This window comes from Asterias amurensis, chromosome 5 (genome assembly GCF_032118995.1).
Source record: "Asterias amurensis chromosome 5, ASM3211899v1".
NCBI lineage: Eukaryota > Metazoa > Echinodermata > Asteroidea > Forcipulatida > Asteriidae > Asterias > Asterias amurensis.
This window is the reverse complement of record NC_092652.1, coordinates 2,980,009-2,994,817: the sequence shown is the minus strand read 5'-3', so window position 1 is coordinate 2,994,817 and position 14,809 is coordinate 2,980,009. Positions and strand designations below refer to the sequence as shown.

The following is a 14,809-nucleotide window of genomic DNA, read 5'->3' as shown; positions in this document are numbered from 1 at the left end:
ATGGGATTTCTGTAGACTTTATAGTCAATGAAAATAAGTGTTTTTTAAAGTTTGTCTATCAGTGCCAAATAAAATGTCAGTATTGAAGTTGGATGACTTGCAGATATTTTGCCGAACAGTTTGATTGATTGATCTGTCTAAAAGATATTAGTTTTGGTTGTTTTGACTTTGGGGTCAAAGGACATGTTATTTCGGTTCAAATGGTGTTAAACCAAAATGTTAAGGCAGAATACTGATTACTGAACAGTACACATTATGTACACATTATGTACAAACAAGTTTGCGTCTTGGGTCGATTTCACAACGAGCCAAGATTTTCCGAATCAATCTTAATTTCTAAGCAAAGTGTGACGTCACAAATCACTGATGATGTTTACAACTCATCTTATGTATAAGTACATCAGTGTCTAAAGTTGTACAGTAAGATGAATTTTAGTGCTTTGTGAAATCGAGCATACACTGTACATAACATATGCATGACTTAATACATACATTTGTAGTCTGGCATCACACATACATTTATGTAATTGTCATATTATACATGTAGGCCTACTGTACATTATACACGTTATGCAGTGTAATGTACATAGTAGACAGTGTTCAATGTATGTAGAAAAGTATCCTGAGTGATTAGGATACGCAGACAGTATAACTCAAAATTCTTGTCATATTTATTGATCGATGATGACATGGATGAGGTTTAGTGTACAATATCATCTATCAAGTAAATGTTTTATGACTGTATTCCATGTACATAATGCATGCACTAAAGGGGGATTTCTACATGTACTACTTGCAGCACTCAGTTACTAAATTTAATATGCAGTCTTACATGAAATACAATACAATGTAAATATGCATCCACCAATAAGGTACTCACAATGCACTTGAACAAAGAGAAATATAAGAGGCAGGGTTCATGAATTTGTGGAATTATGAGACCCACTAATTTTTAGAGCCTACTATGTAATGAGTTACAAGGCTCTGCAGTGCATTTAGCCTCAGGCATGTAAATTATGAACATTCTGCCAGCAACCTAAACAATCCACAATTAACGTCTGCAAGCTTTAGTAAATAACCGATGTAAATATGAACTGTTTAACTTACATGTAGATACATACATGTATGGAGATTCCCACAAACAACACATACTAAACATAATGTTAAATGGTCAATAAGACAAGACAGGGCTTTCCCCATGAGTATACAGTGCTAACACACAGTGGTGTATATGGGGGTCAAGACCAAAATGAATTCTTTATCCCCGATACAAATTTAACATCTATTAGATAACAACTTTCCATGATATATTAATTCAGCATCTATTTTTGTCTTGTCTTTCAGGCGGTGAAGTACCACCATACAAGCTGCCGTTCTCTGACGAGCTGTGCCAACATCCAACCTTTGAAGACATGCAGGTCCATGTATCCCGAGGGAGGAAGAGACCTGCTTTCCCTGACGCCTGGAAAGAAAACAACCAGGTAAAACAAACAAAGAGCTCTGAAATGTTACTTTTTATCAGAGATTGTGTAAAGCCCGGATCATACTCCCTGTGAATGCAATAGACCGATCCAGTAGGCTCCGCCCACGACGCACGTGTGAGCAAGAACACCTGGGGCTCTCCAATGCTTTTCTGCACAACTCTGTCGCGCGCGCCAAGCATACGCGCACGCATGTCGGACCCGAGTGTTGGACCTTCAGTGCGTTGTGATTGGTCAATACGCAATGGGGCGGAGCTAAATAGATCGGTCTATACGTCACAAGGCTGTTTTTGCAGCAAAAGTCAACTGATGCGAGTTATTCGTTGCCATTTTGTGACGTCAAAATTTGTATCACATTCACATTCGCAGCAAGTATGAATCAGGCTTTACTGAGGATTATTTGTGGATGGGACATCTGCAGGCCTCGAATTCAGCCACGGTACCCACAGCAATGGACCGATCCGGCCTATCAATCAAACTGTGCGCGTTCACCCATTTGACCAATCACAGCAATGATTGTGGTCGGACAAACTCGGTCATGTGTGCGCGTATATTTGTCACGCCCGGCGGAATCGTGCAGAATGTCATTGGGAGTGTTTGTACACGTTTCTTGCTCACGTTTGCGGTGGGCGGAGCTTAGTGGACAGGCGGAACGGTCCATTGCCATAAGCCTTTTTGAAGTATGGCGGACGTGATACATGTGATAGGATTGTACTGTTTGGTTTGGGTGTATACACACCAATTTACCCAAAACTTATAGTGCTGTAGCATTGTGTCCGCCACATCTCAAAAAGGCTTATGGTGCCCTGTGCTTTTGCTGTGGTGTCCTTTGCAAAGTTCCAATGCATACATTATTCAGAAAATTGCTGTGCCCCTTCAAGAGTACAGGTCATGGGTTCAGACCCTTTAAGTTGCTCTTGGAGTTCTGTCAAGTTTTCAAACTTTGCTTTTTTTACCTTCCGGCCCCATGTCCCTGGTAAGAAACTGTCAAAGATTGTTGAGACATTCTCTCCAGAGAGAGGATTCAGGCCCTCTAAACTGCTCCAACGTCCAAGTGCTTTCTTTACCCCAAGTCACTACCCTCCTTAAAAGTAAATGTCAATGATTGTTAAGGTGCACAGCCACTTTGTCAGATTGTCAGGGGTACACTTTTTTTACAAAGACACCAAATGAACAACAGATAAATATTGAGTAACTCTTTGGAAATCTTGTCAATAAACTCAAGCACTTTTTATTCATCATTGACACAGCGATCTGCTACATCAGTGGTTTTCATGATTGTGGCTGTGCACTAAGACATTCGCTCTATAGCAAGTGGGTTCAGGGGTAAATTTCACAAAGAGTAAGGACTAGTCTTAACTTAGGACTTGTCCTAGGAGATTTTAAAAGCTTACGGCTAGTCCTAAGTAACTTGAGATACATGTTAAACTAATCTTAACTCTTTGTGAATTCCACCCCAGCCCCTTAAGCTGGTCCATCATCCCTGTGCTTGCTTTACCCCAAGCACAAACCTCTTTATAAAAGTAACTGTGTATTATTGTTGGGAATAGAGTATGGGTTTGGATAGTGTTTTGATTGTCTTTAATTGTCTTGCATCTTCAGGCGCTTCGTTCTTTGAAAGAAACTATTGAGGATTGTTGGGATCACGACTCCGAGGCACGACTCACCGCTCTGTGTGTGGAAGAGCGCATCATTGAGCTGATGATTCTGTGGGACAAACACCGTACGGTCAGCCCAACCATCAACCCCACCTCAGAGGGGATGACAGTCGCTACGTGTACTCAGTCTCGTAGTCTGCCAGAGCGCCCTCTAGGAGTCACCACAGTAGATTCAACGCATCATGCACCTCACCAGGGTGAAGTCTCTTCGTCAGATGACTTTGGGACGCGGTACATGCCGTCGAGTGCAATGTTAGAAAAGAATGAGCGTCAGAGACTCTTGTCCCCGGATACCATCAGTACGAGTCTCTCAGCCCAGTCTGATCTGAATCTGATCGATCTTTCAGCCATTGCTCCGATCGTCGACCCCAAGAACCTCCACTACTCAGATGAAAACATCGAGAGGTTCACCTCAGATCTCAAGTATGGTCGACCTTACAGCACACCTACAGAAAGCTCCAGTGAGGGTTATGGTTACAGTGAACCTACTACGTCTCCGAGTCAGCCGCTTGTCATGCATGAGATGAGACCAAGCCTAGGTGGTGATCAGATGACTGATAATCTAGGTGTGTGGAGTAAGAGGCATAACCTTCACAGACCTACCAGCCTACCGGTCTGGGGTCAGCTCACAGTCAATGAAGCAAGAGCACGCTCGCATCCCAATCATTCCCTGGCCGACGTCGCCGCCGAGCAACGATCCAGCAAACCGGCCAAGCCCGACGTCAACAAACAGAGACAGCAGGCCAGAGATGCAGAGCAGGTGAACATCACAAGCCCCAATCAGAACTACCATGCAAAGGGAATGGAATCGTCCATATCTGAGCACTCTTTCTCCAGTAAGGGATCCTGCAGCAGCCTGCAGTCCACTTTGTCAGAGGGGTCAAGTAATAGTTCCGACTCCAACCACAGTCGGCGACCAAACACACTCCCTTTACCGAGTAACGAGCTTGGATCGAAAAAGAAACTAGTAGCAGTGTACATCCCTGATTCTGGTCCCACGACCAAGGTACAAACAGGGATTGCCAAAATGGACAGTGTAAACCCCCAGTGCCACCCGGTTAAAGTCGCCACAAATGGGACACACTACAAGGCCAAAGCTGAAGAACCGCTAGTTTTACTAAGGGAAAAGGTACAGCCGTCTGAGAAGGCAGTTCTTAACACTCGACCGTTATCATGGTCAGTTGGAGATAGATCCAGTGAGGAATCCGACATCAGCAGTCCGCTTAACGGAAACTCCAAATCAAGAGACTGTGGAATCAATATAGACCTGAAGAAGACCAAGAGAAAGGTCACACCATATAGAATCGGTGGCAGTAAGAAACTCTCAGTTTACCAAAATAAGAGCGACGGGAGCTCCGTATCGGATGAAAGCTCCCCCGAATCCAGTACCGACGGCGCAACCTCATCGGACAACTCATCGGAGCACAGTGCAAACAACAATTCAGGCGACCAGTGTAACAACAGACCTCACCTGACTCAGAACGGTCATGCTATACACCCTAACGGTCACATCACAAATGGAGACACGCCCCTCCCTCCAACAGGTAAGATTGTGAATGGGCATAGGAGAGGGGTGACTGATAACACCTTCCAGTTGGATGATGAGAGCGTGGTTTGGGGCGGGGCTGATGCTGCATCATGTACCAATTACCAGGTGTCTTGTGTCTGATCATGAGTGACTGAGAGAGAAGTATTACATTAAGACAGGGTTCAATGTAGTCCTGATGAGGTAGAGCCGGCACTGAGTACATTATCCTGACAGTACACACCTTGGTTAAACACTAAAGCCCGGGTCATACTTCCTGCGAATGCGAATGCAAAGCGAATGTAGACGTCACAAATTCGCAACGAAAAATTCGCAGCAGTTGAACTCTGCTCTACTCACTTGCGAATATCGCTGCGAAAGGCGGGTCGTGACGTCAAATTCATGTCAAATTCGCTTTGCATTCGCAGGAAGTATGAACCGGGCTGAACTCCCTTAAATGATTTCTTAGGATCCTTTCTCACTCTAACAAAATCTAACACAGGATTTTAAAATTTGCGTAGTGGAAGTATATAACTAAGAGAGGTTTGTGGTAACACCATGTGAATACTCTTTTGAGTAGTTTCTCCTGAAGACGATCAGAGCATACTGATCGAAATGTTGAGTCGTTAACCACCGGTTCTTTTCAGAACCAATACTACTCAAAAGATATACCCACATGGTGTTAGCGCAAACCTATCTTAAAATCCTACACCATATTATGGTTGGGGTCGCTCAACACGCAACCTGTATGGCTCTGATTGTAGTAGTAGTAAACCTGACCCAGTTTAATCAGTTACCGGTACAGTCCTCAATCCAACGGTACATCATGGCTGGCATACTTTATACATTATTCATAAATACCCCAGACAGTTTCTCTACTCCTAATGGCTGGCATATTTTATACATCATTCAAAACCACACTTGGAATAAAACTGAGTGGTCAGACGATGAGAAAGTTGACTACTACAGAGTAGATGCACTCATCACAAGAAATAATGTTTTGAGTACAAACTTGTCAATTTGTAGTTTCAAAGCTCAAATCAAAAAATCTTCATGCATCAAAAGGGACAGAGAGTTTTGGAAATATCACAGATCAAGTTCCTAAAAATCCCCATGACAATAAAATGTTGTTACAAACGATCATGTTAAACTAATGGGATTCCTATTTGTATTTCATTGTCATAATGAACTGTTCTGAATAATTTAACACATTTTTAATTTGGTGTTATCATTCAATTTTGATAAGAACCGAGCCATCTGAAAGTGAAATAGACTTTGAGATGGAAAATATTGTATAAAGTGGATGCGTTATCTTTGGTTTTGTTATGGTAACTAATTTTTGTTTACATTAGTGTAATTAATTTTTAAGATCACTTTTGAAGAGTGATGTCAGTTTGGAATTGCTTTTTGGTTTTTGATCAACTGATTTGCTCAAAAGCTGTAAAGTATTTAAAATGTAAAATGCAAATGTAAACAATGTAACATTCAACTGTATAAAGAGTTAAATAATAATATGTACACAAAAAATAGTATGATGAAGTTTTATCTACCAATAGACTTTATATGCACATGACGTCATTGAGAGAGCGACCTCAGCTGGAGGTCAAAAAGAAGGTCGCTAATCACTGATCAGGCCGCACGTAAATAGCTGCTTGTTTTTTCAAAGTTTGTCATTGTTCAAAAAGGGATATGTTGTCTTGGATCGGGCAAGTTGGTCCATGAAAAGCGTTTTAAAACCATTTGTTGGAAAATGCATGGTTGGAAAGATGTTTTAAAAGTACATGTAGAATATAATGATACACACAAAAATACGTCGAAATTGCACGGTTTTACTTATACGCCGTGAACTTCTAACACGATCGTGTTAGTTCGCAAAATAAAAGGAAAACCAAGCAATTTCATGGCATATTAGTGTGGATCATTTTATTCTTCTTTTAAAACATCTTTCAAACACTTTTCATTGACCAACTCACCCAAACCAAAGCAACATGTCTCTTTAAAGGCAGTGGACACTATTGGTAATTACTCAAAATATTTATCATCATAAAACCATTCTTGATTACGAGTAATGGGGAGAGATGGATGGTATAAAACATTGTGAGAAACGGCTCCCTCTGAAGTGACGTAGTTTTCGAGAAAGAAGTAATTTTCCACGAATTTGATTTCGAGACCTCAAGTTTAGAATTTGAGGTCTCAAAATCAAGCATCAGAAAGCACACAACTTCGTGTGACAAGGGTGTTTTTTTCTTTCATTATTATCTCGCAAATTCGAGGACCGATTGAGCTCAAATTTTCACAGGTTTGTTATTTTATGCATATGTTGAGATACACCAACTGTGAAGACTAGTCTTTGACAATCACCAATAGTGTACACTGTCTTTAAGATAGCTGCTTAGTGACGTCAATGCATAAAGGCAATTGTACGGTCTCTGCATTCAAGTAGAATATTCTACTGCCATTTACCATGTTTACACTGACTTTCGGCCGAGATTCCCAAGTCCCAAGTCCAAGCTTTAAATGTAATAACGCTTTCTTGAAGTTACCCGTGAGGACCACTCCTGGTAGATTCAATATTGACACAAATAATGAAGGTGCTCTGTCTGACTCCCAACATCTCCCAAGAGGTTTCAAGTAAACTAGATCGGGGTTTTAAGAAATGCATCGGCTCAGGATCTTGACAGATGAAGACTCTTAAAAGTTCCTCCCACACTTGATGGATGTTACCGGCAGGTAAACACGGTGAAGTCCTCGTTAAAGGGTCTGGGTACTTTTTGTAGAACACAAAACACAATGTCCACAGATTTACATGAGATAATGATGGTAGAAAGCTTCCCTTAAAATATTACTTACTGAGGTGCTGTAGTTTTTGAGAAATGAGTAAAACAAGTCACAAAAATAATATTCGCCTCAAATGAGAGAAAAATTATTTTAGCATGTTAAATGTATTTTCGTGAGATTGTTTTACTCATTTCTAAAAAAATCTACAGCACCTCAGCAAGTAATATTTGAAGGGAAGCCTTCTAATATCATTATCTTCAAACTGCGTAAGTTTAATGTAAATCTGTGGACATTGTGTTTTGTGTTACAAAAAGTACCCCAATCCTTTAAGGTTTAATCTGTTGTTTTCTTGGCCTTTGCTATAATGCACCATCAAAGATTGTCCGAGAGATCAACGCCTCTGCCCAAGATTACTTCAGGTCCTCACAAGTTTGTTTTTTTAAGATCTTAGTGGGAGTACCTGCTCATTTCTGGGTCCAGTTTTACAACGCCTGTAAGCACAAAAAAGTTGCTTAGCACAGAAAAGTATTGCTTAGCAGAAACATGTTACCAGCCCAAATTACATTAAATTGTTGTGGCTGGTGCTAGACTCAATTTTTGCTAAGCAAAGAAATTTGTCAAGCAGTATTTTCTGCTTAAAACAGCTTTGTGAAACTGGGCCCTGGATTCATTTGAGAGAAGCTAAAGTCATGTGTAAATAACAAACTGCATTAATGTATAATGTACATCATAACAAAATAACATAAGCTGTATTAACTATCATGACAATTGTAAATTTTTTAGAATTCAGTCAAATACTTACCTGTATTCATACAAAATTACATGTACCTCAATTTTTTGATTCACAAACTGCTTTATGCAGATTATGGTTATTCATAATTTTAAAAAACAAAACACATTTTTTGTTATTGACTTGCTCAATTTTGACCGTTGACTATTCACGGAGTGGTATAGCTTTATAAAATGTGATCATCTGAAATGAAGTTTTAGTGAATAATTATTAGCACCTTATTTTGTGTTGATGGTGCTTTGTGCTACGCAATACGCATTGACGCAAAGTTGACAGATGAACTACCCCCATTGAAGGGGGTTCTACTGATGCAAAACTGTTAGGATAGATGTCCAGTTAACCCTTCTGAATCATGTAGCGTTCCTATTGGTGTTTTTTAGTATGTAGACTCCTTGTAGATTCTACTGTATTATGCAGCTACCCTGATAGCCCTTTACAAGCTGCTTGTACAATGGGGACCTCTAGATGGCAAGTGGATGCAAACTTACCAGGGGCCGATTTCATAGAGCTGCTAAGCACACAAATTTGCTTAGCATGAAATTTCTTCCTTGATAAAAACAGGATTGCCAACCAAATTTCCATTAGTTTCATAATGCTCGTTACTGGTTTTCAGCCGTTGTTTGCTTATCCTGAAAATCACATGGACATTTGGTTGGTATTCCTGTTTTTTTATCAAGGCAAAAATTTCATGCTAAGCAAATTTGTGTGCTAAGCAGCTCTATGAAATAGGGCCCAGGGCCCAATATCTCGTCCTGTGTAGCAATGGTCATTGTCTGTACTGATCTAGTGTTGCATTGAAAGAATTGCTTGCTAAAATGGCGCCCAGTGCATACAAACTAGACTGATCAAAAATCAGGACAAGTACATAGTTGCTGTTTAAAGTGAAAGTTCAGCTGCAAGTCTGTGCTTTGCTCTTTGTATTTTTTTTATCGTAGAATTTGCAAGATTTTTTTATTAATTAACTAAGCAACTGCACTGACAGCATTTTTTGTAAGAAAACAAAAAAAGTATTTTTTAAAAACGAGCTTTTTATTATTGTTTCATTTGAATTCATGTGCTTCTTTAATTGGTACATGTATCAATGTTGCGCTGTGAGGTTGAACCCGTAACTTTTAATAACTGTACAAGTAGTTGAGAAACTATGTCGAGTAAGGTTGTTTTAAATAATATTGTATGACTGTTTTCCCTAAAAATAAACTGGTAAAAAGCAAAATGGATGGTTGAACAGATGTTCGAATATTTGATAATAATATTGAAAGAAGTTGTATCAGTTATAGCATACAGATAAGGTGCTCAAGGCGCTTAAAAAAAAAAAAACAAGACATGTTTTTGAAGTTTTATAAAGCCATTATACAAAAGAGAGATATTGACTATCATCTTGGTAAAACTTTCTTGAATCTGTTATGCACAATACATTTCTAACCTTTTTTTTTTTTTTGCAATTGAAATTTATTTATTTATTTAATAATTTAAAACAAAGTTCATGTGTCGGTGGACACTTCAATTTCCAATGTGAATCACACACCGATGTTGAAATAGGAAAATTATTCTAAAATACCTTTGATGAATTGCATAAATCAATAACTTGTAATTTAGCAACTATGGACACCAATACTTATTTTAGTTATTGTGAAGTCTGGGGTCAACTTGGCTGGATTCGAACCCACAACATTGTGATTCTAACCACTTCACCAGTCACAGTGAATTTGCATACCTACATGTACAAGTAGTGGTTTTTATGTCCAAAGTAAAACTATCATGTCCGGTTCTACTTAATTGCAGAAGGATTATTGTTTATGAAAATATAAACACATTCCATGTTTTATTTCATTGTAATAAGTACAACTTTTGAAGAGCCTTAACCCGAGTTTAGTCAATATGCTCTTTTCCACCTTTCTAGCAATGGTTTTCCCTTCTCTACAAAATCTAATAAGGACATTTATAAATTTATCCTCCCTTTTTAAATATAATTTTTACAAATTTGTACATTTTAATTTAGTTTAGTTATTTGCATTTGATTTTGATTGTGATAGAATCCTAGCATGAAAATAGGTGAACAAACAATTTTTTGGAATTCGTGGAACTGTTAAACCCATGTTTTTTTGGTTTTTTTCACTATGCTGTTTGAAACTTATTGAAGGATGCTAGGTCCGATTTTTGGCCCATTTGACCCGAAAATGTAGATTTAAATTTGAAATAAATTATAAATTATAAATTTAAAAAAGAACGAAAGAATCTGCACGAAAGAATCTGCAAACGATAATGGTAGTTAATTATAAACTAAGAATGAGTTATTGATCGAGATCATGACATTGGATGTTTGTCTCACATCCATTAGTCATGTACAAACAACCTTTCATCTCACATCTGTGCATTTTCATCAGCATATACAACAGGTTTTGTTTGTTTTTCATTTCCCAACAGCATCTGTCAAAAATTCAAAGAAATATTCCTTTCAGTGAAAAATAAATAAGTCCACGCAACTCTAAATACAAAATATGTTGACTTTTTGTTTTCATTCAACATCTGTTATTTTCATATTCTTAATAAAAAGTATAAACCTGAGAAACTAATGTTGTCGAGCTGCTTAATACCTAAAAGCAGCTAAGCACAAAAGAAATAATACTATACCCCTTTCACACGAGAGCAATTTAGCAGGGGTCCCCTGTTAAATTGTAGTATGGTTGTACAATTTTTCAAAATGTCCGTTGTGAAAGGACAAACAAAAAAATTCTACTGTCCAAGTTCTCTTGCGAAATCTTGTCAAACATTGCTACATTTTACAACCATGCTAAAGTTATCAAGGGACCCCAGTTAAAATGCTGTCGTGTGAATAGCACTTTAGACTGGTTGCTTACTCAGTTTTTCTTAGCAGTCAGCAGCTCTATGAAATTAGCCTTGGCGTTTGTCATTTATGATATTGATTTTCGATGCATTTAACCTTTAAGTGTATTTTTGTTTGAATGTATATGTTTTTAATAATACAAAAAATGCTGCACACCAACTCCATTATGGGGAAATGTATTTCATTATTAAAATTAGTCTTGATTCAAGAATGACTGTTTAAGATTGGTTTCACAGCTGTGATAATAATACAAGGAAAGGATGATACTGCCAGCTATGAATCAGTAGCGAGTGACAGGAGGAAAGACTAGCAGATGTGTTCACATCAGGAAAAGATGGCAATGTTTGGCATTTCATTCTAATAGCTCTTTGATGGTGCTTGAAGAAAATGGTTAAATTAAGGTTGATACTAATTGTTTATTATCTATGTTCTATTTATTTAGATTGCTATTTTTATTTTTGTTTGTTGGAGGAAGGATAGGTACACACGTATGAAATATTGAAATCAATTGGACATTTTAAGAAATTTTATGCAAGTTCAATTTTCTTGTTATTTCTAGTTTTATTAGGTGATGATAAAATGTGGTTAAAAACGAATTTATTTTATATCTGTCAATGTTTTTTATTGAATGCCTTGACACCTTGGTTAGGTTGTGGATAGGTTGCTAGAAATTATTTTCTTAATGTCATGTCATAACAATTCTTGCGATAAAGAAGTGGGAAGAATCTTTTTCTTGTAAACCCAATTTTAATTACAAAAGACCAGTTCAAAACAAGGGCTCAATTTCATAAAGCAGCTTAAGCAGAAAAGAGTGTTAACCATCCAGTAATAAACTATTTTAACACAAGTTCTGCTAAGTGCAATTTTAGTAGCAGGAAAACCATTCATGGGAATCGGTTTATCGGTTGGTAACCTTATTCTGGTAATCAACATTTTGATGAGCTTAGCTACTTTTTCATGCTTTTAAAAGCAGCTCTATGAAATTGTGCCACAGGTTCACCTAAAATCACATCAAGATTCTTAACACGGTAACTGCCACTGTAAGATGTATTTTTTTTTTTATATATATATAGGGAATCACCTTTTACATTGATGATAGTTTCAGTTTATGTTATCTCAGCAGACTGTGCAAGTTTAGTGGGAATTTAGATGGGTCATCTTTGCATTGAAGCGCCCAGAAATCAAACTCACACCCTCAATGGAGCTCAAATGCACACTAGACTTGTACAGTCCTTACTGTGTATGAAATTTCATGTACATAAGGAATTGTAGAGATGTTACCATGTAGTGTATAGCATAGTAATTCATAAGTAATTATGTCAGAATATATTGTTAGACTTATTAATAATTACCGATAGTCGTTCATATTAAATGTAGCGCTTGTCAACAGCAAACTGTAGCCTCACTTGTCTGCATGGTTTTTTTTATTGTTCGTTGCAAATTTGATATTATATGAACTTGTATAAACCATAAAACTAACCCTTGAAAATATAGTTTCAAAAGGCAGTAGCGTTTTTTTGAGATATTTTTGACAATCTTAAAGAAACTGGACACTATTGGTAATTGTCAAAGACCAGTCTTCTCACTTGATGGTGTATCTCAACATAAGCATAAAATAACAAACCTGTGAAAATTTCAGCTCAATTGGTTGTCGGAGTTGCGAGATATTATGAAAGAAAAAACACCCTTGATACACGAAGTTGTGTGCTTTCAGATGCTTGATTTCGAGACCTCAAATTCTAATTCTGAGTTATCAAAATGAAATTCGTGGAAAATTATTTCTTTTTTGAAAAACACGTTACTTCAGAGGGAGCCGTTTCTCACAATGTTTTACACTTGCAACATCTCCCCATTACTCATACTCAAGTAAGTTTTTATGCTAATAATTATTTTGAGTAATTACCAATAGTGTCCAGTGCCTTTAAGTGGTTATGTCAATGCAGGAAGAGTAATCTGCTTTTGGAAAAAAACAATCTGAAAATCATAACCGTCAGTAACGATTTTCAGATTCAAATTTTGGAGTTAAAAAGTGATATGTTTTTTCATAAAACTTCAGTTGGATCATAATTAAAACCCTGCGTATCGTTCATGTTTTTTGGCTGAAATAACCTTTAGAAATTGACAAACCCCATGTTGTGTATGGAGAAAGTGACCATTAGTCGTTTTGACATTGTTTTTTATCAGTTGTCAACCAAGGGGAATCTGACCTTAGTGGATTCACATTACATTTATTTTGAATGGCTTCCATTACATTGAAACTTGTATAAAGTTACTGGTGCTTTTTGTTCACTTTTACAGTGACTTTTACACACCAGGTGACTCCATTGTGTAGTATGCTTTTGTTCTGGTTCATTTTATAAGCTTTGAGATGGGGTTGGAATGCAGGATTTGAGGAGCTTAACAGTGTTTGGAGGATGAAGAAGATGGAACCATTGAAGGATTTGACTGGGGGTCGACTTCTCAAGACGAAGAACATAAGACCATTGAAGGAGTTACCTGGTGGGTGATTTCTCTACATGAAGAAGTAAAACCATCGAAGGATTTGCTTGGCCGTTGATTTCTCTAGACGAAGAACATAAGACCATTGAAGGAGTTGCCTGGTGGGCGATTTCTCTACATGAAGAAGTAAAACCATCGAAGGATTTGCTTGGCCGTTGATTTTTCTAGACGAAGAACATAAGACCATTGAAGGAGTTACCTGGTGGGCGATTTCTCTACATGAAGAAGTAAAACCATCGAAGGATTTGCTTGGCCGTTGATTTCTCTAGACGAAGAACATAAGACCATTGAAGGAGTTACCTGGTGGGTGATTTCTCTACATGAAGAAGTAAAACCATCGAAGGATTTGCTTGGCCGTTGATTTTTCTAGACGAAGAACATAAGACCATTGAAGGAGTTACCTGGTGGGCGATTTCTCTACATGAAGAAGTAAAACCATTGAAGGATTGGACTGGGGGTTGATTTCTCTAGACGAAGAACATAAGACCATTGAAGGAGTTGCCTGGTGGGCGATTTCTCTACATGAAGAAGTAAAACCATCGAAGGATTTGCTTGGCCGTTGATTTCTCTAGACGAAGAACATAAGACCATTGAAGGAGTTACCTGGTGGGTGATTTCTCTACATGAAGAAGTAAAACCATCAAAGGATTTGCTTGGCCGTTGATTTCTCTAGACGAAGAACGTAAAACCATTGAAGGAGTTGCCTGTTGGGTGATTTCTCTAGACGGTAGAAGATAAAACCGTTGAAGGGTTTTGATGTCTCTACTACTTCTTCAAGGAACTGTAACACTTTCTAGGCAAGTCTTTGCAATGTGCCGACAGTAGATGAGGATGTACAGCTTTTGATCCGATCCAAAGCTCAGTGAAACTCAAAGCTCAGTGAAACTCAAAGCTCCCTGAAACTCAAAGCTCGGTGAAAGCTCAGTGAAACTCAAAGCTCAGTGAAACAGCAAGATGGAGTGACGACCCATGTGCCGACAGCAGACAATAATGTACAGCGATTGATCCGATCCTGAGCTCGGTGAAACAGCAAGATGAACTGATGACCTCTTCTCTCTCAGTTCGGACACTCCAGTACTCGACTCCAATAGCACTAAGGTAGTGTATTTTATTTTACTGTTTCTATGTCTGTTGTATGTAGATTTATTGGTAAACCGTTCAACATCTTGACTAGGTTAAGCCTGGTTCATACTTCTTGCAAATGCGTATGCGATTTGAATTTTGGCTTCACAA

The 14,809-nt window shown here is 38.1% G+C and overlaps 1 protein-coding gene across 3 annotated transcripts in view; it reads left to right on the top strand.

Annotated features, from left to right (window-relative positions):
- LOC139937018 (uncharacterized) overlaps positions 1-12,476 on the top strand; it is a 38,710-nt gene extending 26,234 nt beyond the window's left edge. For all 3 annotated transcript variants that reach the window (XM_071931958.1, XM_071931957.1, XM_071931959.1), the window contains exons 8-9: positions 1,345-1,481; positions 3,084-12,476. In XM_071931958.1, coding sequence (XP_071788059.1) covers positions 1,345-1,481; positions 3,084-4,808 — 1,862 coding nt within the window. In that variant the 3' untranslated portion in view covers positions 4,809-12,476. The remainder of the gene's footprint in view (positions 1-1,344; positions 1,482-3,083) is intronic.
- Positions 12,477-14,809: the final 2,333 nt, after the last annotated feature.